Source organism: Mirounga leonina, unplaced genomic scaffold (genome assembly GCF_011800145.1).
Source record: "Mirounga leonina isolate KUSES-001 unplaced genomic scaffold, KU_Mleo_1.0 Mir_174, whole genome shotgun sequence".
Taxonomy (NCBI): domain Eukaryota; kingdom Metazoa; phylum Chordata; class Mammalia; order Carnivora; family Phocidae; genus Mirounga; species Mirounga leonina.
Genome location: NW_023270451.1, coordinates 33,201,972 through 33,229,412, shown reverse-complemented (window position 1 = coordinate 33,229,412; position 27,441 = coordinate 33,201,972). Strand labels below are relative to the sequence as shown.

The window sequence follows — 27,441 nt, the reverse complement described above, 5'->3', positions numbered from 1 at the left end:
CGGGAAGTCTTGAGGAAAATTGTTGTACAACAGAAAAATTGCTCAATCCTTTGTATGACTCAATAGGTTAATTCTTTATATTTTATTACAAAGTTTATCATTTTGAGTCTCACTTATATTTATACAATCTTAGTTTCTCTATTTAAGCTATAATGTTTCACCTTGATGTAGGCAAAGTTTGTGTTAGATAAGTGATGAAGCTTTTTTTTTTTTTTTTTTTTAGCAATTCAGTGGACTTGAGAGAAAGACAAAACTTTGGTATTCGAAACTGCTTTGAATTGTTCCTATTCTATTGAACAAAATACTTGGAAAGAATCAATTTAAAGGCCTATTACTGCATTCTTTTTTCTTAATTTACTGATAGTCTAAATCAAACTTAGTTAGGAATCTCTATCTATTGTATAATATCTATATAGATGAAATGTTTTATAGTCCATAGTGAAATTGTTATTAAGTGGAGTATGAAATACTGAGGATACTTTACTAGACCTGATAGAATGCATTAAACTGATTTACTTTCAGTTTTCAATATCCCTAAGAAGTTACAGTAGTACTTACTAATTCAGTTTGTTACTAGCTTAACTTGTATAAGGCCCAGTTTATGTAAAACGTGTGCACACTTTTCTTTCAGAGTATGTTGGATAAAGGACATTGTTGTAGCAGTAACTGGAGAGAACATGGAAGCAATGAAGCGTATTATTCAGAAATACCAGCATCAGCGAATCTCCCTGGTTGAAGCTGGAGTGACCCGCCACAGGTCAATTTTCAATGGACTAAAAGCCCTGGCAGAGGACCAGCCTGACTCTAAACTCTCTAAGCCAGAAGTTGTGATAATCCATGATGCTGTGAGACCATTTGTCGAGGAAGATGTCCTCCTTAAAGTTGTCACAGCTGCTAAGGAACATGGGGTAAGTGGTTAAATTTCCTAAAATGGTTAAAAGACACAAATGTTATAGCAAATGTTAACTTGCTGGATTTTGATGAAATCATATTTAAATGTCCATTTTTTCTTTTGTTTTTATTTTTATTAATTTTCTAATTAACATATAATGTATTTGTTTCAGGGGTACAGGTCTGTGATTCATCAGTCTTACACAATTCACAGCACTCACCATAGCACATACTCTCCCCAATGTGTATCACCCAGCCACCCCGTCCCTCCCACCCCCCACCACTCCAGCAACCCTCAGTTTGTTTCCTGAGATTAAGAGTCTCTTAGGGTTTGTCTCCCTTTCTGGTTTCATCTTGTTTCCTTTTTTCCTCTCTTCCCCTATGATCCTCTGCCTTGTTTCTCAAATTCCACATATCAGTGAGATCATAGGATAATTGTCTTTCTATGATTGACTTATTTTGCTTGCATAATACCCTCTAATTCCACGTCATTGCAAATGGCATGATTTCATTTTTTGATGGCTGCATAATATTCCATAGTATATATATATACCGCATCTTCTTTATCCATTCATCTGTTGATGGTAAATGTCTGTTTGACTTAAAGACATAATGCTAAATTTTTTTTAGGAAGCTTGAAGTATTCTATCATGAGACTGTACTAGAGTTTATCTTTTCTTATAGTCCTTCATAACATGAGCTTTTTGGAGAATGTAATACTGTCTTAAGAGTATGGCTCTGCATGTACACTGAAGAAATGAGAAGCGTTGTGCACTTACCTGAAAATACCTAAGAAAACTCAAGTCTAGGATGCACATAATAATAAAAAATCTGGCTCATCACACCCAAATTGCATTTTGATTTTTTGGGAGTGGTTTACTTTCCAGCACAAATAGCTGAACAGGATTTTCACACCATTTGAAATAGTTTTAAGATGACGCTGAATTCTGCGTTCTAATTCACCAGAAGAACACAGGATAGCAAAAGTCCTATTATAATCTATAGAACATCTTTGTTTGGTTCTTGTATTACTAGATAAAATCCTAAAAATAAGAGGTTTATAGTCTAAATTTGAGACGAAGTGAAAGTTGCTGTACACACTCGGGTAAAGCATGATAGCAATAGGCTGTGGAGTGGGACATGTGTAGGCCCAGTTCTCAGGCTTTCTAATTAGTGGTGTACGTGCAACTTGAGCAACCTCTTCAGGTCCCTTTGCCTTGTAAAAATACTGTTGCTAATCCCTGTGGGTTTTTTTAGGGTTGGAAATTAGGTAACTACTCAGTAGAGGGCTAAGTACTTAAAAGGTATTAAGATGAATTACAACATCTAGGATTGTAGACAAATGGAAGGAGTCCTCTAAGCCTCTGCCGTGTAGGTGGTGAGTTAAAAAATACCCATCTGGAATGTTGAAAAAGAAAAGCAAAGCTGGTGGCATCACAATTCCGGACTTCAAGTTCTATTACAAAGCTGTCATCATCAAGACAGTATGGTACTGGCCCAAAAACAGACACATAGATCAATGGAACAGAATAGAGAGCCCAGAAATGGACCCTCAACTCTATGGTCAACTCATCTTCGACAAAGCAGGAAACAATGTCCAATGGAAAAAAGGCAGTCTCTTTAACAAATAGTGTTGGGAAAATTGGATAGCCACATGCAGAAGAATGAAACTGGACCATTTCCTTACACCACACACAAAAATAGACTCCAAATGGTTGAAAGACCTCAATGTGAGACAGGAGTCCATCAAAATCCTAAAGGAGAACATAGGCAGCAAGCTCTTCGACCTCAGCTGCAGCAACTTCTTCCTAGACACATTGCCAAAGGCAAGGGAAGCAAGGGCAAAAATGAACTATTGGGACTTCATTAAGATAAAAAGCTTTTGCAAAGCAAAGGAAACAGTCAACAAAACCAAAAGACAATCGACAGAATGGGAGAAGATATTTGCAAATGACATATCAGATAAAGGGCTAGTATCCAAAATCTATAAAGAACTGATCAAACTCAACACCCAAAGAACAAATGATCCAATCAAGAATGGGCAGAAGACATGAGCAGACATTTTTCCAAAGAAGCCATCCAAATGGCCAACAGACACATGAAAAAGTGCTCAACTTCGCTCAGCATCAGGGAAATCCAAATCAAAACCTCAATGAAATACCACCTCACACCAGTCAGAATGGCTAAAATTAACAAGTCAGGAAACGTCAGATGTTGGCGGGGATGCAGAGAAAGGGGAACCCTCCTACACTGTTGGTGGGAATGCAAGCTGGTGCAGCCACTCTGGAAAACAGTATGGAGGTTCCTCAAAAAGTTGAAAATAGAGCTACCCTATGACCCAGCAATTGCACTACTGGGTATTTACCCCAAAGATACAAATGAAAGGATCTGAAGGGGTATGTGCAACCCGATGTTTATAGCAGCAATATCTACAACAGCCAAACTATGGAGGGAGTCAAGATGTCCATCGACAGATGAATGGATAAAGAAGAAATGGTGTATATATATACAATAGAATATTATGCAGCCATCAAAAGGAATGAGATCTTGCCATTTGCAATGACGTGGATGGAACTGGAGGGTATTATGCTGAGCGAAATAAGTCAATCAGAGAAAGACCTGTATCATATGACCTCACTGATATGAGGAATTCTTAATCTCAGGAAGCAAACTGAGGGTTGCTTTAGTGGTGGGGGGTGGGAGGGATGGGCAGCTGGGTGATGGACATTGGGGAGGGTATGTGCTATGTTGAGCGCAGTGAATTGTGTAAGGCTATTGAATCACAGACCTGTACCTCTGAAACAAATAATATATATTAAAAAAAAAAAAAGTAGGAAGGGAAAAATGAAGGGGGCGGAAATCAGAGGGGGAGATGAACCATGAGAAACTATGGACTCTGAGAAACAAACTGAGGGTTCTAGAGGTGAGGGGGGTGGGTGATGGGTTAGCCCGGTGATGGGTATTAAGGAGGGCATGTACTGCATGGAGCACTGGGTGTTATATGCAAACAATGAATCATGGAACACTACATCAAAAACTGATGTATGGTGATTAACATAACAATTAAAAAGATGCCAGATTTGATAATAAAATATTTCTAAGTTAACCATAAAAAAAAATACCTATAGGAAAAGATAATGTGTGATTTCTCTTTAGTTACCTATATACAACTGCAGTCTCTTTCTCAGGAAATTGTTTCTAATGTTACCTCTTCCCCCCGACAGCATGAATTCCTTTTAAACCTGTGTAAGAATTCCATAAATCAAAGAAAACCTTTTTCTTCAATGTAATTTAAAGGTACCTTGATGGAGTGAAAATTGTGATAGAGGTATGTTAGCTGACCTCAAAGCTTGATCACGACTCCCCTACTTCTCTGATCCCTTCCTGTTCTGCAGGCTCCTCAGCTTTGCTAGAGGCAATATGATCAGTTAGAAGTGCCCTGAGGAGGAATGAAGAAACACAGGATTTAGAATTTTAAGGAATTAGGGTGAAACTTGACAAATTTGAGTAAGTTCCTAGGGAGGACTAGATAGTTGGGGCAGATAATTAAAAATTTATAGTACCTGGTGAGTATAATTAGAGGTCTTTGCCTATATTACCCTTTGGAAAACTATCAGTCAAGCTCACTATAGAAATTACGCATTTGGAATTTTTGGTCCGTTATTCTTTTTGAGATCTTATTTCTAAGATTGTCAGTAAAGTGATACTTTTGGTAGTGGGTCTGAAACTGAGAGGACTCTCCTGCTGCAGTTACAAGCCCAGATACCCTAGTTTAACTGGTGACTTAATGAAACATTAACAGATATAGCAGTTACTGACTTTGTTGCAGATTTGTTGGAATTCCTGGACTATCTTTAAGGTTAATCAGAATAACTTATGTATTATGTACATGATTAAATCATACATGATATTTTAATGAAATCGCTGAAACTTGGCATTAAGAAGCTAGTTGTAAGTGGCATCTTACAACTTTTATTTTGAAGCTTCAGAAACCTGGTGTCTGCTAGAAATGATGTCTTGTTTTGATGGTGTTAGGGAATAATTTTCAAGAAAGTAGAAAATGAGTTTCATACAGGTATGTGAAATTCTTAACATGCTCATGTTATTAATGAAAGAACCAGGCACAGGTTAGAATCCAGAGAAGCACACATTTTCATGAAATAAAGCAATACTGAAATGAACTCACATAGGCAAAACTGTCTTGTGAGGGGTGTCAAACCTCCACTGGGCAGAGTGGATTTGCATCTTGATAGGCACGTATGATTTTGCATTGCTGTCAGTTACCTGTAACTTGGTGAAAGTTGTAAAAGAGCTCAGAGGCCATGGAAGGTTTCATTCAGCTAATCTAGAAGGGTTGTCTCTAAACAATACATAGTCTTACACTGAAGACATTCAGTATCTCTTGGTTCTCCTAAACTATAAAGGTTAGGATAGTGACCTAACAACCTTAGGTAATCCAGGTACTACTTCCTGCCAACACTCTCACACTGTTCTAAATTCTAATTGTAAAAACATAAGTGGAATTGACTTGGCGTGGTAGTTGAAGTTCTTGTGTTGGTGGAAAGGAATGACACCTTCTTACCCTCTAGGCATTAAATTGCCCAAGACTGGTCTGAATTGGATAACAGCCCAACGCAAGAAAATGGTGAGCTTGGAGACACTAAACCACTTGGTTTCCATGACTTCTTTTGAACTAATGCTCCTTTGTTCTCTTAAATTGCATTGTATAGATTCTTAACGGATTCTCTTTTCTCTTAGCTCTTAACTTTCAAGCTGTACCCAAAGGTCCCTTGCAGATTAAATCCTTTCCTGCATAAGGTAGACACTGAGACAGCCCCTTGGAGAGCATACATGTTAAAGGGAACTGTGAAATTTTAACTTCTTGGTTTAAAAAACATTTTCAAATTGAAGATAGATTACTTCAAAATACTAAGATGTCCCAAATTAAGGCTGATAATTGAGTTATCTGCATATAGGAACTCAGAACTATCACCAGGACCCAGGTTATCTTATCTCTATAAGCTTCATTTCTGGGTTCCATGGAGGGGAGAAGACTCCAATAGAGCTAGCAGGTAAACCCTTTCAGGGTTAATTCTGCTTTTCACTTGATGATCATTTGCCTAGGGTATACATTTCTAAGTTTATAACTATTTTTTCTTTCCCAGTACTTTGAAAATATATCATTGTGTCCTGGCTTTAATTCTGCTTGTGAGAAGTCTGTTGACCAGTATAATAGTATCCCTTGAAAGTCTAATTGTATCCCTTGAAAGTTACCTGCCTTTTCTGTCAGGCTGATTTTATTTTTATTTATTTTATTCGAGTTTTTAAATTCCAGTTAATGTACAGTGTAATAATAGTTTTAGGTGTAGAATTTAGTGATTCATCACTTACATATAACACCTGATGTTCATCCTAACAAGTGCCCTCCTTAATCCCCATCACCTACTTATTTCCCCTGCCCAACCTTCATTCAGTAACCCAAAATTTATTCTCTATAGTTAAGAGGCTTTCCTGGCTTGTCTCTTCCCCTCCCCCACATATGTTCACTTGTTTTGTTTCTTAAATTCCACATATGAGTGAAATCCTGTGGTATTTGTCTTTCTCTGATTGACTTATTTCACTCCATATAATACTGTCTACCTTGATCCATGTCCTTGCAAATGGCAAGATTTTTTTTTTTTTTTTTTTTGGTTGAGTTATACTCCATTGCACATATATTCCACATCTTCTTGATCCATTCATCAAGAGATGGACATTTGGGCTCTCTCCATAGTTTGGCTATTGATAATGCTGCTGTGAACGTCAGGATGCATGTGTCCCTTCAAATCTGTGTTTTTGTATTCTTTGGGTAAATAGTAGTGGGAAAGCTGAATCTTAGGGTAGTTCTATTTTTAACTTTTTTCAGGAAACTCCATACTGTTTTTCAGAGTGGTTGTACCAGTTGGCATTCCTACCAACAGTGTAAGAGGTATGCCCATTTCTCGGTATCCTCGCCAACACCTGTTGTTTCTTGTGTTTTTAATTTTAGCCATTCTGGCAGGTGTGAGGTGATATCTCATTGTAGTTTTGATTTGCATTTCCCTAATCATGAGTGATGTCAAGCATCTTTCACATGTCTGTTAGCCATCTGTATGTCGTCTTTGGACAATGTCTGTCCAAACTCTTTATCTCTCCTTCTAGTACGAATGATAGGTTTGCTGGATAGAGTAGTTCTTGGCTGCAGATTTTTCCCATTCAGCACATTGAAGATACCATGCCACTCTCTTCTGGCTTGCCAAGTTTCTGTGTGGAGATCTGTGGCTAGCCTTACGGGCCTTCCCTTGTAAGTTAGGGACTTAGTTACTGCTCCTGAGAGTAATGGCTTTATGAAGAAGCGGTCATATAGTTCTCAGGGCCTGGTGTTTCAGCGGGTGTCTCTGCTGTGTACTCTGCACTCTGCCCTCTGCTATGAGTTTTGGCTGCTCTGTCCTCTGGTCAGTCATCTATAGAAGCTCTTCTTGCCTGTAGTGGGCAGTGTTTGGACCTTGGCCAGAGTGTGGCAAGTTTAAACTTGATGTGCTCTGGTCTGCTTGTTAAATGAGACCTGATACTACTTCCACTAGAACTGAAGCCTTGCAGAACCCTGTGGTTGGAAGACGTGATGTATGTGGGGGTTCCTGCTGGTATTTGGGGGAAGGGGCCCACTGTACTGGGCTATAGGCACACTTGCCTGAGAAAAGCAGTAGCAGCAGAGCACTGGGGGTGGGACTTGGTTTAAGCAGGTTAGGCAGCCAGTGTTGGAGCTAGGCTGTTTACTGAAGCTGCTTTCTGCTGAGGGATTAAGGAAGGAAATGGTGCCAGTCAGCTCCTTTGTTCCCGGAGAGGGGTCTCTGCTTGCTGCTCTCAGGGAAGCACCCCCAGAAGAGTGCATAATTTCCCTATGTACATCCCAGGCATTTTTCAGATTGCTGTTTTCATGCAGTCTGTCTCCAGGTTGCTTGCCTGCCTGGAGCAGTGCAATACCCTTTGGGCTCTATCCCAGCTAAACCTGCTGACTTTTAAAACTCCAAATTTTAATGATGTGCTATGGCAGAGGGGGTGGGCTTTGCTGGTCTTCTGGGGGGAGGGTCTCACCACACTGGGATGGATGCAGATTTTACCTAGAAGGGCAGTCACACCAGAGTGAGGGGGCCTGCAATTTGCAGCAAAGTAGGCTAAATAGCCAGTGTCTGGGTTAGCTGCCCTCGGCTGGTGTCTCTGCACCCATGCAGAGGGGTGGGGGAGGGGAATGGTGCCCACTGGCTCCTTTGTCCCCAGAGAGGCGTTGCTGCAAACTCCACGTCTCACAGATGCTAGGAGAGCAAACAGTCTCTCCCTTTGTGCCTTAAGTGACCTTCCAATCATGCCCCCGGTGGTTAGCCTGCTTTCTTTCCCGGAGCAGGGCAGTGCCCTAAGGCTCTGTTCCAGCATGACCTCTAAAAACTCCAGTCTTTGAGCCCTGCTGGTTGTAAAAACTCAGGACCATCAGCCTCCATAGTTTTCCCAGCCAGTGGCTTGGGGGAAGTGGTCTCCTCCTGAGACCCCCTCTGCACTCCTGTGTCTCTCTGAGCTCTCTCTGACCAGGGCTCCCTCACCTCCATGGTACTTGCAGTGCATTTCTTCCCCAAACTACATCTCTGCACTTTGTACTTTCCTCCATGTGGCTCTTCTCTCCCTCTAGTTGTGCAGTTCTGTCAGAACTCAGGTCAATTTCTTGGGTATTTAGAATGATTGGATAATTACCTCGTTACTTTAGGGGGACAAGGCAAGTCTAGGTCCTCCTACTCCATCACTATCTTAGCTATGGAGAGTCCATCAGGTTGATTTTTAAAGTCCCTTATTTTTTGCAGGTAATGTGCACTCTCTGTAATAGGTGACTAGATAAGAATTTTTTTTGTCCCTTGCCTTGTACTGGGCTATAGGCACACTTGCCTGAGAAATTACTTGTATATTTCTGCATATTTCCAGAGATGAAAAGCAATAACAAGGACATTCATGAGTTTTGATTTACATCTTACCCATTTCTAGAAACTTCTGTACCATTATCCTTTAAATATTGACCTTCCCCCATTTCCCACCCTATGGCTTTATCTCTTTTACTTCTGCCTCACTGTATGTATGGTAAACCTTACCCTGTCTTCTTACTACCTTTTTTTCCCATGTGTGCGTGTGCATGCGTGTGTAGGAGGGTGGTGTCTTCTGGGAAAATTCAGTTCTCATTTTTTCAGCCCTTATGTAATTTCTTGTTGAAGTGTTCTTCCAATTAAAATTTTAATTTCTAGAAGTTTGATTCAGTCCTTTTCAAGTGTCACTGGACTCCTTTTTTTTTATGATTTTATATTCTATTTTTCAGTATTTAAATATGAATATTTAATACATGTAGCTAATGTAATTCTTTGTAGTTCTTCATTACTTCACTTGTGATTTGTTTACTCTTCTGTTGAGTAAACTGTATTGTAGGCCCATGTTTGGCAAGACATAAGTGGGAGTCCTTTGGGCATGGGATGAGGATATGTTTCTGGAACAGATTTGTGTTGGTTCTGCTGGGGATCCTGAGGGCTTTACCATTTTGGGATCTCTTTATGTTAATTTTTGGCTTGAGGTTTTATGCATCTTATGGTAATGTTAAGCCAGAATCTGAACTTATATCAAATCAAGGTGATAGTTAAGACTTCTCAGGGGAGATTCCCCTCCCCGTCAGAATCCAAACCAGGACAGCAAACAATTCTGTGCAGTCCTACCACACTGGATACTGTACTTTAGGTGGTCTACCTTTTAAATGGTTACATGGATCTTTATGTGAGGACCACAGTTCTTCCTGACCAAGTAGCATAGGCTCAAAATGTCATTCCTCAATCCTTTTCATTTGTTTAAAACCTCTTATTAACACAAAACATCTCTGCTGTTTTCCTTGGGTTCTGGCTCTGATGTTAGTCCTAGGGAGTTACCTAGAGAATCCTAGTTTAAAAAAAAAAAAAACAAAACTTAAAAAAAAATTTAAAAGTCACGCTGGGGGGAGAAAAGCTGTTAATAACATATCTTCTGAATTTTTTAAATAGCAAGAGGTTTTGCAAGATAATTTGTCAGCCATACTGCTGAAAGTACAAGAGTTTTACTAAGTATAAATTACTTGTATATTTCTGCATATTTCCAGAGATGAAAAGCAATAACAAGGACATTGTTCTAAGAGAGATGTTGGCAAGGGTAAAATAACTTGGAACACAGAAATGACAGAGAATCATTTTAGGACTTCGAAGCTAGCTCTTATATTCACAAAACTGCCAGTAATAACATGAATTTGAAAATGACAGTGAATCAGGAAAGCAGCCTCCTCGAGATGTGCTCCCGAGGGAAGATACTTCCTTAATTACTTGCACGAATTTAAGCCCTCTGTTCTTACATCTCTAATCATGTTTTATCCTCTCCTTAATCAACTTCTGACAATAACCATCAGATTTATTGCTCCTGCTTTTGCACTTTCAGTTTCCTCATCAGTGCACAGCAATCTGGCTTTTTTCTCCTCTGACTCCTCTGTCCAAGTGCACCTGTAACATCTCAATTCCTAAATTAGATGTGCATTTTTAGTCTGTTGTAAAATAAAGAAGCTGACTGGCTTTTATATTTGGCTCCTTGAAGGGAGAATGGAAATATTTGGGATTTTCCAAGTACTAGGATGGTCTTTGTGGGTGTTCTTTTCTTTTATGAGCCCCTTGGATCTCCCCTGAGCTTATGCTAATGAGATCACTCAGGATGGAGGCTGGTCGCCAGAAATACTATTGGTGTCTAATAATGGTGATTGGAGATTTGAGGCTTTGAATCAGCCCCACCTCTGGGGGAGAGGAATAGGGCTGGAGACTGAATTCAACCACGTGGTTGGTGATTCAATTGCTCATAATGCCAAAATGATATCCCAGTAAAAACCCTGGATGCTGAAGCTCAGGGACTTCACTGGTTGAACAGTGGTGTGCAGATAGCCTGGCACTTGCTTATTCCATGCGGAGAGGGCACCAGGGAAGCTGTGTTGTGCACTCTCCCAGACCCTGCCCTGTGTCTCTCTCCATTTATCTGCTCTGATAAAATATCCTTGGTCATAAATGTGTAATCTGAAGTAGTCATAATCATTTTCCTGAGTTCCAGGAGTTTTGGTGAACTTCACTGGGGGCTGTGAGAACCTCGTGCACTTGGAGCCAGTTGGTCAGGATTATATGTGATGTGAGGACCTCACTTGTGCCTGGTGTCTACAGTAATGGCAGTCTGGTTGTGAACTGTGGGGATTGTGCTAACTCCAGTTGACTGACATTAGAAATGAATTGTATTCTAACATACCAATGTATACCCAGTGGCTTAGTTAAGTTTGACCGTGTTAACCAGATCTTCCTTCTGCAGCTCTACCTTGTCTTCTGTGACTATAGTATTTACCTTTTTTTTTTTTTGACCTCTCTTTTCAGATCCATCTTCCATACTCTAAACATTCCCTTTAACTTCTATTATAACTTAACAAAGTATTTCTGAGCAATGAAAATCATGCTCATGTTACTTAACTGAAAAAATGACCTACAGTAAAATTCACTTTAGGGAAGGTACATAGTCTGAGTGTTTGTATCTATAGATGATTGTAATCACAGCAGAACTTTCTAACACTCCAAAGAGTTGCCTTCTGGTGCTGCTTGGTACTCAGACCCTTGCTCTCTTCCTAATCCCTGTCAACTATTGATGTGTTCTCTGTCCCTGTGTTTTTGTCTCTTCCAGAGTACTGTATAAAAAAAATCCTACAGGGACACCTGGGTGGCTCAGTCGGTTAAGCGTCTGCCTTCGGCTCAGGTCATGATCCCAGGGTCCTGGGATCGAGTCCCACATCAGGTTCCCCGCTCAGTGGGAGCCTGCTTCTCTCTCTCCTCCCTGCTCATGCTCTCTTCTCACTATCTCTGTCTGTCTGTCTCTCAAATAAATAAATAAAATCTAAAAAAAAAAAAAAAATCCTACAACATGTAACTCTGGGAGATGATTATTCTACTTAGTACAAAGCATTTCCATGTAACCATTTTACCACTTGACATGTTCTCTCCAAAATTTCTGTCATGCTACACCTTCTTTGCTATAATTCCAGACATTGTATGTTCAGCTTCCAGCTGAACAGAACCACTGAAATTTGCCTTTTTCAGCATGTTTGAATTCATTAATATTCCCTGATCTCTTTCCTTGAATTAGCTTCTGGAGACAAGGGGGGAACCATTGATTTCCTGCCCAACCACCTCCCCTCCCCGCCGCCACCAAGAGGAAATAACCTAAAACTTGAAGCTTAGAAAGATGACTGTCTTCCTGGTTTTATATGTGGAGTACAGGAGGAGGTTGAGGGAACTGAAATTAGTTTGGGATCTACAGTATTGATCCAGCTGAGTGGTGAAGTTCTCTTTAAGCCAATTAAAATAGAGAAAGAAGTAGAGGTTGGGGAAAAAAAAAATGTTAAGGGACTTGGATTGGCTGGACCTGATTGGATGATGTGAGCTATGAGGTAATAAGACACGAGTACTTTTCTATGCTTCAATTTTTCTTTGCCATTCCCTGCCAGTAGATCTGATCTTCTCTTGTGCTAAAATCCCTGTGCTCCTGCACTCCCTGCATCCTTCCGAGGTTGTGTGGAATTAGTTGAGACACTGAATTGCTTGCCTAAACTAGGCAGACCTACCGATGGATATAGTACTTAAAGAGTTTATTTAAAAAAAATTATTTTTTAAATATTGAGAGAGCACGCACAAGCTCAAGCAGCAGGGGGCAGGTGCAGAGGGAGAGGGAGAAGCCGACTCCCTGCTGAGCCCAGAGCCTGATGTGGGGCTCGATCCCAGGACCCTGAGATCATGACGGATGCCTAAGCGACTGAGCCACCAACGTGCCCCTAATTAAAGATTTTCAACTGCTTGTGATCTTATCAACACTTGACCAAGGTACATCTTACTGCTTATCTCATAAGAGTCCCCTATACTTAATATATTGGGTGGTTTTTCCAGTATTAAGGCAAAAGGGATTTTTGTAGACTTCCAGACCTTAGTTTTTTTCTATATCTGAATATGGAAGTGGCACAGGCTTCCTCAACCTTGGCACAATTGACATTTTGGGTAAGATGCTTTCTGTTGGGGGACTATCCCATGTCCTGTAGGATGGTTAGTTTTTAGTTAGAAAATCTGAGTACTTTTCTGAAGAGAAGCAGTGTAATTAATAACCAGAAACTCTGACATGGGGGTGTATGAGTGTGTGGGCAATATTTGTGTTTTATAGTAGGGCTATACTTGGTAATGATTAAAGAACACTTCAGAAGTAAAAGTTAATATGTGTGCATCAGGAAGAATATACTCTTTGACTACCCAGTATTAGAAATTTATGCAAAGTATTGTGGGCTTATTTTAAAAGAGCTGAAAAATGACTTGGCAGATGATGATATTTTCCAAACAAAGAATCTTAAGTAGAATTGACCATGGCTAACGGTAACTTGTACTGGCTTTCTATTGGTTAGTTTTGATCATGATCAAGTGCATTGAAGCTCAGAGTTCAGTATTAGGTGGGGGTCAGGTAATAAGTGCTCCTGGGCCATTGGATTCTGTATCTTACCGGAGGGAAAGAAACATTGGTATTAAGTCCTACGCCTAAAGAAGCAATTTGATTTGTGAGAAAGCAGTGAATTCTGATGATCTAGTGGGAAAGTTGAGGCATATTTTGACACAAGTTGAAGTGCCCAGGGCAGGTGGTGAATTATTCCCTGACTACTAGGGAATGAGGTAAAACTTGATCTGTTCCTGATGTTGAAAAAGCTGCGTGAAAAGCTTTTGTTTTGCTTATCTAAAACTACTACCCCTGTATATTCTATGTATTACTCTCAAATGTAGTTGGAGAAGGGGGGCAGATCAAGGAACCATGATATGTCTAGAATTAAAATGTAATAAAGCTTATTAAACATTGAGAACATCCATGAAGAATACTTCAGATCATTTTAGATTTAAGTTAAATGGTACTACTTTAATTTTCACGACTTGAGTATATCAAATGCGGACCTTATTCTTGCTACATATACTGTTTTTTAGGGGCCCTTGGAGTGATAGAGCAATTTGGATAGGTTTTTATAAAATACTTGCATTTCTGTATTGAATATTTTTTATGGAAGGAGATTTGAGGTATTCTTTTATCAAAATATGATATATTCAAAATCTCATAATGGCCGATGATTACCTTTAGAGATGTGATTGTGTAAACATGTATTAAGTAGTCTTAGACTAAAGACAACTCAGGTAAATGAAATTGTAATTACATAGTCAGGATTTCTATAGTGCATTGTCATAATTAGCTTGAATGCTGACATGTGAGTAGGAGTGCATGTCAGCACCTGCTCTGTGTATGGAGAAGTATTGTTCAAATGTGCTTTTAAAAATAAACAGAAGAGGTGGGGTTCATTTTCCACATTGTATGATTTGTATCTCTCATGATTTCCATGCATTGAGGTGTGGAAATACTTTCATAGATGAGCTTGAGAGGCAGGTAATCACTGTGGTGCTGAGCTGTTAAGCTTCCATTCGGGGCTTATTAGGCTAATTCCAAATGAGACAGTATATCTGACAACTCAGAATTGTGCTTAGTGTAACTACTACTAGAGATGGCTGTATTGTAGAGGCAACTAAATGACTCTGTCCATACTTGGGTCTTAATTTTGGTGCTTTATATTTCAGAAAAGATCGATATAACTGATGATTTAGGTTTCTGAAAAAAAAGTCTCTTATGCCTGTCAATTTAAGCATCTTTATTCTAGATCTGTTTAAACCAGATAGTTGAGTGAGTAGTAGTTGGAGGAAAAACAGGGTTGGCCAGAGAATGATTTTTTTTTTTTTTGACATGTGATTCTTTTCATGGGCATTTTGTTGAGTAAGCGAGTTAGTCACCTTGTGCTTTTTAAATTTTATTTTTATTTTATTTTTTTTACTATGTTCTATTAATCGCCATACATTACATTATTAGTTTTTGATGTACTGTTCCATGATTCATTGTTTGCATATAACACCCATTGCTCCATGCTTTAAGTGGTTTTCCTATTGCACTACTTGTTAGCTGATCTCTAGGCCTCCATTAAACCAGAACCTTACAAAGTCTGGAATATACCAATCCTACCCTAGTAGCATCACAAATGTGGATGGTTTTCTTCTCTTGAGAAGTTTTTATTGGTCAAAGTGAGAGTCCATAAATACACTTTTAGAAATTAAAAAAGGGGAACCTGAAAAGCGCTTTGGACACCTCCAGATCTACCACCTGAACATTACAGTTGCTTTAAAACTATATCCCTGCCTCGATCCTATTTATTTCCCCCACATGGATAAACATCCTGAAATTTGTTTTTATTCGTGTCCTCCCGCCCCCCATTTTGTAGCATGTATTCCTAAAGGACATACTAGGTTTCTATGCTTTTTTTATACCCCTGTAAAAAAAATTATTTGTATGATTCAACTTCTGTTTTGCTTTTATTTTGACAGCACTTCAAAAAAAAAATACATTTAGGGACATATATTCATGTGAATCTTTGTAGCTATCATGTGTTCATGATCACTGCTTTATATCACCATTCATCTATTTGTAGTTGGTGAACATGTTTTCTTTAATTTTTGCCAGTGCAAGCATTGCTAGCATGAACATTACTATTAATGTTTTAAGTACATGAGCAAGGATTTCACTAGAGTCGAGATAAATGCATATTACCATTTTGATCAGATGATAAATTAATTTCCAAATGTGTACAAATTCTACTCAATAGGGTATAACAGGAGTTTGAGTTAGAGCCATGTCCTTTCCAATTCATAATGTTAGATTGACTTTTTCCTAATCCAGTTAGTGGAAAATGCTTTCTCTTTGTGGTTTAATTTAGTCTTTTGTTAATAGGTTGGGCAATTCTTCAAGTACTTAAAGATTTATATGTTCTCATTGAATTGCCCATGAAAGTCTTTTGCCCCTATTTTTCTAATTTAAATTTTAGTTTCATATTGGTATTTTTCAAGTAAAAACTGATTTCTAGGAATTACTTAAATACTGTACACACAAATACTTTGCTAGTTATATGCCCCGTAATAATTTTCTATTTTTTTTAAAGATTTTTTATTTATTTGAGAGAGAGAGAGCACATGAGAGTGGGGGAGGGTCAGAGGGAGAAGCAGACTCCCCGCTGAGCAGGGAGCCCGATGCGGGACTCGATCCCGGGACTCCAGGATCATGACCTGAGCCGAAGGCAGTCGCTTAACCAACTGAGCCACCCAGGCGCCCCCGTAATAATTTTCTAGCAGTTTATTTTAATGTAGTGAAAAATACTAATGTCTTCATTTACGGTCTTTGTTTTCTGTATGAGGTCTGAGGGAGGAAGCCTGGGTGCCTTGGTTTCAGATCGCAGCAGTGAAAACATTGAAATGTATGCTGATGTGGGGTAGTTTGAAGGTAATGGGGCTTGCTGATGGATTCGATTTGGAATATGAGAGGAGAGAAATCCATGATCAAGGTTTTGACAAGAATAACCAGAGGAATAGAGTTGACCTTTATGAAAATGAGAAGTGTATGGAGGAGCAGGTTTGGAATATGTGGTATGTGTGAAATCAAAACTGATCTCAGTATGTTATAGTTGAGGCGTATCTCTTGATTGGAGAAGTTTTAAATAGGGTATTTGGGTATGAAAGTCCAGAATTGAAGGGAACATTCTAGGATAGCCGGATAGATTGGGAAGTTCTCATATAGACAGTATGTGAAGTGTTGTAACTTGATGAGGTCACTTAAAGAATGAGGGTAGCTAGAGAACTTTGAGGTCCCAGCTTGGGAACATTTGACCATTTAGAATGAGGTTTTAGAGCATGAGAGTGAGGTGGTTGTTTGAAAATTGTTTCTGAAAGCCACATGAACCAAATGCTCTTGAGAAAACAGAGCTCTCCATTGGATTTGGCCATGTGGGGGTCATGGGTGATATTGCTAAGTATGTTTTTGTGGATGTGGGGAGACATAATCCTCATTAAAGTAGATTGCAAAGAACATGGGAAGAGGCAGACATTGGAGATATTAAGTAGTATGGATAGTTCTTAAACAGACTTTGTCTGAAACTGACTAGGAGAAATTTGGTCCTAGTTGGAAGATAGGTGTGATCAAAGGAGGAATGGCTTGACTAGAGATGTCACAGAATGCCTGGACACTAATGAAGATAGTTGAGTAAAGGAATAAAAATTGATGGGGCAGGATAGGAGGAGGACTGTTGCTGTAGAGAAAGACTTGAGAGGGAATGGGGGCCAGTGAGTAGGTAGAGATGCTGGCTTTTGCATAGGAGCTTGGGAATTTTTATAGTTCTCGGAATAAATTTTTAACTTTTGTTACACGTTAAGTGTTTTCTTTCTGACGCTATTGTAAATGAATTTCTTTTTGAATGGTACATTGCTAGTACAGAGATAGAAGTGATTTTGTTGTTGTTTTTGTTGGTCTTGTCCTGTGCCTTCTTGCCAAATGTGTTTATTCCTAGTTTTTTAAAGGGAATTCATCAGGATTTTCTATAAAATATTATCTGCAAATACAGATAGTTTAACTCCTTTTGGATGCCTTCTATTTTTTCTTGACTAATTTTCCTGACTAGAACATCCAGTACTATGTTTAATAGAACATATTAACTGGTGATAGTGGATATATTTTTGTTCTTGATATGAAAGCAAAAATAGTATTTATCAAATATGATGTTACCTGTGGGTTTTTCATAGTTGCCCTTTATTGGCTAGAGCGAGTTCTGTTCCTAATTTTGTTGAATGCTTTTTTCATGAAGGAGCATTGCATTTTGTCAGATGCTATTTCTGCATCTGTTTGAGTGTTTCTGGATTTTTTTGCCCTTTAATGTGAGAAATGACAATGATTTTTGGGGTATGTTGAATCAATTTTGCATTCATGGGATAAATCCCACTTGGTTATGGTATGTAACACTTATTGCCAAATTTGGTTTGTTAGTATTTTGTTGAAGATTTATGCATCTGTATTCATCAGGGGTTTTGGTCTGTAGTTGTACTTTTTTGTGATGCCTTTGTCTGGTTTTGGCAGTACTCATCTTACCGAGTGGGTTAGGAAGCATTCTCTCCTATATTACTTCTTGGGATAATGTGAGGAATTGGTATTGAAGATTTTTCTTTTCTTTCTTTCTTTTTTTTTTTGGTATAACCAGTGAAGCTGCCTGGATTTTCTTCGTGCGAAATAAAAATTTCTAATTCCGTTTTCGTACTTGTTATAGGTCTATTCAAATTGTCTATTACTGAATCAGTTTTTATAGTTAATGCCTTTCTAGGAAACAGAAATTTCATGTAATTTGCTGAAAATTCCTTATTTCTGGGAAGTTGGTAGAAACACCACTTTGATTCCTGATTTCACTAATTAGAATCTCCTCCCCCACTTGGTTCATCCAGTTGAAGTTTGTCAATCCTGTTAATTCTTCAAAGAACTGAGTTTGGATATTGATTTTTTCCCCCCTCTTTTTATACTCTCTACTTCATTTATTCTAATCTCTATTTACTACTTACACTTGATTTAATTTGAGGGTGTTCTGTTATAATTGGTGTTTTTCCAAAAATCTTTTTTTTTTTAAGATTTTATTATTTGAGAGAGAGAATGAGATAGAGAGAGAGAGAGCATGAGAGGGAGGAGGGTCAGAGGGAGAAGCAGACTCCCTGCTGAGCAGGGAGCCCGATGCGGGACTCGATCCCGGGACTCCAGGATCATGACCTGAGCCGAAGGCAGTCGCTTAACCAACTGAGCCACCCAGGCGCCCCTGTTTTTCCAAAAATCTTAAGATAGGAGTGTAAGTCTTAAGGTAGAAGGTTTTGGCCTTGAGAATGTCTTTATACATAGACATGCACAGCTACAAATTTCCCTCTTACAACTGCTTCAGCTGCATGCTGTGTTTCATATTGTATCTTTTCATCTCAGTATCTTCTGTTTCTCTGATTTCTTCTTGGGTTCATTATTAGTATGTACACCTTCCACAGTTTTGAAATTCTCACATGTAAGTTTTTTGACAGATTTTTTTGAGGTATAATTGATATACAACATAAGTTTCAGTTGTACAACATAATGTTTTTACATTTGTTTACATTGTGAAATGATCACCAAAATAAGTTAACATCTGTCACCAGACATAGTTACAGAACCCTTTCCTTAGGATTTTTAAGATCTCTAAGCAACTTGATACTGTGGAGCATTAATTATAGCCCATGCTGTACATTACATCTCCAGGACTTAATTTGTCACTGGAAGTTTTACCTTTTGAATGTTCTCATCCATTTTGCCCACCTCTGTCCCCCGACTTCTGGCCACCAATCTGTTGTATCTTTTAGCCTTTACATATATAGGTGAGATCATAAGGTATTTGTCTTTCTCTGACTTGCTTCACTTAGCACATTGCCCTTGAAGTCCATCCATATTGTTGAAAATACTTACTTTGTTGAAGCAACTTCATTATGGCTGAAAAATACTTCCTTGTGGATATATGTAGCACATGTTCTTTTTATCCATTCATTGGTTGGTAGACCTTTAGTATCAGTTCCAGATGGTGATAGTCTCCCTCCCATTTCCTCAGGACTTACTGTTGTATGTGACTTGGCTGGTCTATTTCAGTAAAGTCTTGTTTCCCCCTACCCAGTGAAGTCTCTAAAATCACTATACAGAGGGTGCAGTCTTGGGCATGAATGTAGCCAGCCTGGAATGAAAGTAGTTTAGTAGGGTTCCTTTTGCCTTTTGTTGTTAATCTCTTACTGTCTCTGATACCACACTAAACTGATAAACTCTATTCGTTGCCTGCAATTGCTTGCTTGCTTGCTTTCTGTCTCTTTCTCTCTGTTTCTTTCTTTTTCTTTCTGTCTCTCTGTCTCTTTCTCTTTCTCTCTTTCTTCTTTCTCTTTTTCTCTCTCTTTCTCTTTCTCTCTCTCGCTCTTGCTCTTTAGCTCTTTCTTTCTCTCTTTCTTACAATGCCTGAGCTACAAAATGCTCTATAATCTGATTCAATTTAACTTTGGCTCCATGGCAAAGGTAGTTTTTGAGGTCAGTATTGGAAGTTTGCTCTGATTCCAGGGGGGCTGTTGCTACTTGTCTCTCTCTCTGTGGTTATCTCTGGTAAACTTGCTTACCAATAGTTGAGCTTTATGCTGTCTTGTAGCTACCACCTTCCTCTTAATTGCTTAGCACGGTAGTCTCCATTTCTTTTGCAAGTGCACTTAGGTTTAAACTTGGTCACAGTCAGTTATTCAAGGTGAGTTCCCTTTGGGAGAACTTAATAGTTCTGTTCTTACAGCCTGTCTCTCTCCCTGTAAAAAATCACCACACTGTTACTCAGTGGGGCATAATACCTTGTTTTTCTAAGTGACACTTCTACTTCATGAGCAGAGTGGTCCATGGAGATATTTGAAGACTCTTACCTTTTTGTTATGCTTCTCCTGGTGTGAAACCTCTGCCCTGTGTGAGATTGGGGGTTAAGGGTGTTCAGGGCCCAGTATACATTCTGTGTTTACTGTGCCTGGGGTAGATATTCCACTTGGTAGTGAAGGCTATGTAGTGGGAAGGGAGTCTCCAATCTCTTGTCCACAGTAGGCTTTAATTTAGCCTCTGTGACCTTGGGCTGAGTAGGATGGGAAATGCTAGCCCTCTGTCCTTTGAACTGGGAGATAGGGGGAGAGGAAAGCCCCATCTTTTCAGCCATACCTACTCTGAGTGGAACTTCAGTCACATTGAGCTGCGTGGATGATTAAGGAAGAAATAGATCATGACTTGAGTACCACAAGCTCTGTTTTTACCAAGTTTTAGTTGATACTCTTAAAAAATGTTTCATCTGGTGCATGCCCTTCAAGGATTTTAAATGGTTGTAAAATATTTTTCACTAGTTCTTTTGCTGGAGAGAAAGTCTGCTAAAGTCCTCATTCTGACACTTTGTGACTCATTCTCTTTTTAATATATTTGCTTCATGGCCTGGTATAGAATTCCAGCATTACCTATACATAGTTGCAATATAAATAGAACTTTTCCCTTAAAAAGCTCTCTCTATATATGTATGCATGCAAATCTGTTTCTTTTGTATTCTTCTATTGATAGGTGTCAGGCTTGACCAATTGGGTTTTCTTCTTATTTATCTTTCACCTACTTGGACATCACTCCCTCCGTATCAGCCCTGGCGGTCTCCTCATTTTTGCTTTTATTTCTGGGCTCCAAACTTCTACTTGAGTCACTGGAAATGGTGACAGTTTATAAACTGTCTACTTGGCTCACATATTAGCTTTGATTTTCAGCCAGTCTCTGGGATTTTATAAGCTAGTTTATGGGCTATCTATCTTGCACAGATACTGTTCTCAAGATCAAATTGGCTGGCTCATCAGTTTGATGTGCTGTAATATCTATGTGTTTGTTACGTGGACGATAAGAACTTATGGAGGAGGTTTGGTTAACGGCCGACCACAGGAGAACTGTATTTTAAAGCCACTTCTCCAAAAGAGTTGTCTGGTAATGACTTTCAAGTCTACAATGAAACACTATTAAAGATAAAGGGGATAAATTGTCAGGTATGAAGGTACCTTTGTGTAATGTTGAGATGCATCTATAGGGGCGACAGCTTTTATCAGAGCAATTAAAATCAGTGGCTACTTTACCTGAGGGAATGTTGCTCTAAGATGGTTTGGAGGGAATGGTTGTTCACAGGAATTAGAGTGAGACATAAATTCATTGTTACTTAGGCTCAGTCTCATTTTGGGGATCTTTGGGAATAGATCTGTTGCCTGAATTATCTGTGTAGAAAGTAAAACTTTTGAAGGCACATTAATAAATATTGATGTGTACCATGTCCATTTTTTCCACAGTAACTCTTCTTTCACCCTTCTTTCACCTTCTCGGAATACCCCTTGGATCTTAGCATTCTGATCTAGTATTAGGTTTCAGTGGCCAGTGAGCAAAAGAATTTGTGAACCTATAATGGAAAAAAGAATCCCTATCTCTTTCATGGAACTGTAATATTGAGAAAGAGGGTTTTTGATAGTGAAATACTGCTTTAAGAACCAAATCAGCACTTGTTCAAATATTTTCTTGAGGTTACTTGTTAAAGCTAGGACTACAATCTCCCCAAAATGCGAGCGGTCAGAGTTTAACTTTGAAATAGGTTCTAGGTGAAATAAATGTTAACTGGATCTCTGTTTGTTCTGTAGGCAGCAGGAGCAATTCGACCTCTTGTATCTACTGTAATCAGTCCATCTGCTGATGGTTGCCTAGACCATTCACTAGAACGTGCCAGACACAGAGCAAGTGAAATGCCACAGGCTTTTCTATTTGATGTGATCTATGAAGCCTATCAGCAGGTAAGAATCCTGATTTCTGAAAATGGCTATGTTGGGGGTCCACAAGAATACTCCTCTTTTTGGAGATTTGCTGGAAGAGTCCACGTATAGTTAGGCTCAAGTTAAAATTGCTAACAGTGAAGTAGAGCGGATTCACAGCTGAGTCATAGGAGAAACACATGCAGAGTTTGGGAGGATCCATGTGTATTCTTGCTTAGGTTCATATCTTCCCCTGAGGGGTCACACAAAGCATCATCTTCTCCGCCACCCACCAGCAATGAAAATTTAGCAATATGTGGGTGATGGTTCTCTTCAGGGAAGCCCATTAGAGTCTGGTGTTCAAGGTGTTTATTGGGGTTGGTCACATAGGCATCCCCTGCCTCAGCATGTACAAAAGCTTCAGATTCCCAGAAGGAAAGCAGGTGTCTAACATGAGCAATGCTGTTTATGCAAATAGTATGAGCATAGTTGAACCACACTTACTCACTGTTCACTGAGAAAACTACAAGAGCCAATTTCCCATATCCAGGTGGAAGGGTAGTCTTTCTAACCATTTAAGGCCTGTATGGTAAGTTTCTTGTGCAGCTGTAGATACTTTATCGTTTGAATTCACAAACTAACTTCTTCTAAAATCTCACATAATCGATTTGTGTTTAGAAATTTTTCTTTGTTTTTATGTTCTGAAAATGCTTTGGGACCTTTTGCTGACATTTATTGCAAATTTATGGATTAAGTAGTTATTGATTATTAGGTATTTTGCTTATCAGAAACTTCCCAATGAAATAAGTTAGAACTAACTCACTGTTCGGTGGATGTTAAACAATCAGTGAAGAGTTTGGAATAGATGGACTTTTAAGAAAATGAAGGTAGTGGTAATAGGAATATTGACATTTATAATACAAAAATGCCTCTTACCTTGGATAGAAGGTGGTCACATACATAATAAATTGAATGAATCTTGATTGGTTAGGTTTTTTTTGACCATATTTTTTATTGTTATGTTAATCACCATACATTACATCATTAGTTTTAGATGTAGTGTTCCATGATTCATTGTTTGTGCATAACACCCAGTGCTCCATGCAGAACGTGCCCTCCTCAATACCCATCACCAGGCTAACCCATCCTCCCACCTCCCTCCCCTCTAGAACCCTCAGTTTGTTTTTCAGAGTCCATCATCTCTCATAGTTCATCTACCCCTCTGATTTCCCGATTGGTTAGTTTTAAAATGAGATGATGTAAATAAGAATCCATTTTAATGATATGAATAGTCTGCCATGGTTTGTACCATTTTCTTAAAATAATGAATTTGGTGTATTGGAATTTACCTGTATATGGCCATATCAATGTAAAGCTATCGTAAATTTTTTAAAATTTTATTTTATTTAAATTCAATTAACATACAGTGTATTACTAGTTTTAGGGGTAGCGTGCGGTGATTCATTAGTTGCATATCACAACCAGTGCTCATTACATCACGTGCGCTCCTTTAATGCTCCAATTTTTTATTCAAATACTGTATTTTATAGCCTAAATGTGTAGAGTTAGACAACATCTACCTTATTTCCTGAAATTATTCATCTTTAAACACTTGCAGTTATTACCTATCATTCTTCCTAATATATTTTAGAAGAGGAATTGAGTATGATCTCATGTTCTGCACGTCAGAGAAGCATTTTTCCAGTTTTTGCTGGAGAATTAAGTGCTAATGCATTGAGGTACTGTTTCTCAAAGTGTGGTTCCCAGATAACATCGGTGTGCTTTGGAACTTGTTAGAATGCAAATTCAGGGGCTCCACCTCAGACTTACTTAATTAGAAACTGTGGGAATGGGCCCCAGAAATTTGTGTCTCAACATCTCTGCCATGTGATCCTAATGCACATTGCAGTTAGGGAACCACCACCCTAAGGCATTCACTGTATGTAATGAATTAAACACTCTTGTACTGCATTCTTGGGAGAATTCAGAAAATAGTAACATGATGATAATTATCTGTGTTCTGTGGTTCAGATGAGAAATTCTTAATCATGGAATTGTTTTGAAGGTTTTGCTGTAAGATCTTTATTTAATTTTTTCCCAAGTTTTGATTAAAATTCCAGCTAGTTAACACATTGCATTGTTAGTTGTAGGTGTAGAATTTAGTGATTCATCACTTACATAGAATACCTGGTGTTCATCACAGCAAGTGCCCTCCTTAACACCCATCACCTGTTTAACAACCCCCTCCAACTCCCCTCCCATAACCCTCAGTTTATTCTCCATAGTTACAAGTCTGTTTCTTGGTTTGCCTCTTTTTGTCCCCCCTATGTTCATTTGTTTCTTAAATTCCACCTATGAGTAAAATCATGGTATTTGTATTTCTCTGACTTATTTTACTTAGCATAATACTCTCTAGCTCCATCCATGTCTTTGCAAATGGCAAGATTTCATTCTTTTTAATGGGTAATATTCCATTGTGTATATATACTACGTCTTTATCCATCAGTTGGACATTTGGGCTCTTGGCATAATTTGGCTATTGTAAATAATGCTGCTATAAACAGGGTGTATATATCCCTCTGAATTAGTATTTTTGTATTCTTTGGGTAAATATTTGGATAAATACCAGTACAAATGCTGGATCATAGGGTACTTCTGTTAACATTTGAAGAGTCTCCATACTCTTCCAGAGTGGCTGCACCAGTTTGCATTCCTATCAACAGGGTAAGAGGGTTCCCCTTTCTCCGCATCTTTGCTAACACCTGTTGTTTGCTGTGTTAATTTTAGCCATTCTGACAGGTGTGAGGTGATGTCTCATGGTAGTTTTGATTTGCATTTCCCTGATGATGAGTGATGTTGAGCATCTTCTCATGTGTCTGTTAGACCTATGTCTTTTTTGCAGCAATGTCTACTGATGTCTTTTGCCCATTTTTAAACTGGATTATTATTATTTTTTTTGCATGTTGAGTTTGATAAGTTCTTAATAGATCTTGGATGCTTACCCTTAATCAGATATGTCATTTGCAAATACCGTCTCCCATTCCGTAGGTTGACTTTCAGTTTTGTTGATGGTTTCCTTTGCAGTGCAGAAGATTTTTATTTTGAAGTCCCAATGGCTTACTTTTGCTTTTATTTTTCTTGCCTCAGGAGACCTATCTAGTAAGAAATTGCTATGGTTCAGGTCAGAGAGGTTACTGCCTGTGTTCTCTGGGATTTTGATGGTTTCCTAGCTCATATTTAGGTCTTTCATCCGTTTTGAATTTATTTTAGTGTATGGTGTAAGAAAGTGGTGCAGTTTCATCCTTTTGCATCTTGCTGTCCAGGTTTCCTGACACCATTTGTTTAAGAGCTTATCTTTTTTCTCCATTGGATATTCTTTCCTGCTTTGTTGAAGATTAATTGCCCATATAGTTGCAAGTTCACTTCTGAGTTTTCTATTACGTTGCATTGATCTATGTGTCTGTTTCTGTGCCAGTACCATACTGTCTCAATCACTACAGCTTTGTAATACAACTTGAAGTCTGGAATTGTGATGCCTCTACCTTTGCTTTTCTTTTTCAAGATTGCTTTGACTATTGGGGATCTTTTGTGGTTCCATACAAATTTTAAGACTGTTGCTTCTAGCTCTGAAAAATGCTGGTGATACTATGATAGGGATTGCATTAAATGTATAGATTGCTTTGGGTAATGTGGACATTTTAACAATGTTTGTTTTCCCAGTACATGAGCATGGAATATCTTTCCGTTTTTTGACTTGCTTTCTTCAGTGTTTTATAGTTTAAGAGTACAGATCTTTTATCTTTTGGTTAGCTTTATTCCTACGTATCTTACAGTTTTTGGTGTAATTGTAAATGGGATCGGTTCCTTGGTTTCTCTTTCTGCTACGTCATTATTGGTGTATAGAAACACAATAGATTTTTGTACATTGATTTTTGTATCCTGCGACTATAATGAATTTGTGTATCAGGTCTAGCAGTTTTTTGGTAGAGTCTTTTGGGTTTTCCATACAGAGTATCATGTCATCTGCAAAGAGTGAAAATTTGACTTCTTCCTCGTTGGTTTGGATGCCTTTTATTTCTTTTTGTTATCTGATTTCTGAGGCTAAGACTTCTGGAATTATGTTAAATAACTGTAGTGAGAGTAGACATTCCTGTCTTGTTCCTGACCATAGAGGAAAAGCTCTGTTTTTCCCCAGTGAGGATGATAGTACCTGTGGGTTTTTCATATATGGTTTTTATGATATTGAGGTATGTTCCCTTTAACCCTCCTTTGTTGAGGGTTTTTATCATGAATGAATGTTGTACATTGTCAAATGCTTTTTGTACATCTACTGAGAGGATCATATGGTTCTTAGCCTTTTATTAATGTGGTGGATCACATTGACTGATTTTTGAGTATTGAACCACTGTTGTAACCCAGGAATAAGTCCCACTTGCTTGTGGTGCATGATCCTTTTAATGTACTGTTGGATTTGATTTGCTAGTATTTTGACAATTTTTTCCATCCATGTTCATTAGTGATATTGGCCTGTAGTTCTTTTTTAGTGGAGTCTCTGGTTTTGGAATGAGGGTAATGCTGGCCTCATAAAATGAGTTTGGAAGTCTTCCTTCCATTTCTGGGTTTTTTTTTTTTTTTTTTTTTAATGTTTGGTAGAATTCCCCAGGGAAGCCATCTGGCCATGGACTTTTGTTTGTTGGAAGATTTTTGATTACTGATTCAATTTCTTTGCTGGTTCATGTTTTCTATTTCTTCTTGCTTCAGTTTTGGTTGGTTGTTTCTAGGAATTTACCCATTTCTTCCAGATTGTCCAATTTGCTGGGATATAATTTTCATACTACTATAATTGTTTGTATTTCTGGGGTATTGGTTGTTATCTATCCTCTCTCATTTGTGGTTTTATTTGTGTTCTTTCTCTTTCCTTTTTGATAAGTCTGGCTAGGGTTTTATCAATTTTACTACTTTTTTTCAAAGAAGCAGCACCTGGATTCATTGTTCTATTTTTTTTATTTTCTATATCAATAATTTCTGCTCTAATCTTTATTATTTTCCCCCTTCTTCTGGCTTTAGGCTTTGTTCTTTTTCTTGCTCGTTCAGTTGTAAAGTTAGGTGGTTTGAGATTTTTCTCATTGAGGTAGGCTTGTATTGCTGTATACTTCCCTCTTAGGATTGCTTTTGCTGTATCCTAAACGATTTGGACTGTTGTGTTTTAATA

At 38.5% G+C, this 27,441-nt stretch overlaps 1 protein-coding gene across 1 annotated transcript in view; it reads left to right on the top strand.

Annotated features, from left to right (window-relative positions):
* CRPPA (CDP-L-ribitol pyrophosphorylase A) overlaps nt 1–27,441 on the top strand; it is a 300,837-nt gene that overhangs the window by 16,337 nt on the left and 257,059 nt on the right. The window contains exons 2-3 of the mRNA XM_035020668.1: nt 632–908; nt 22,122–22,271. Coding sequence (XP_034876559.1) covers nt 632–908; nt 22,122–22,271 — 427 coding nt within the window. The remainder of the gene's footprint in view (nt 1–631; nt 909–22,121; nt 22,272–27,441) is intronic.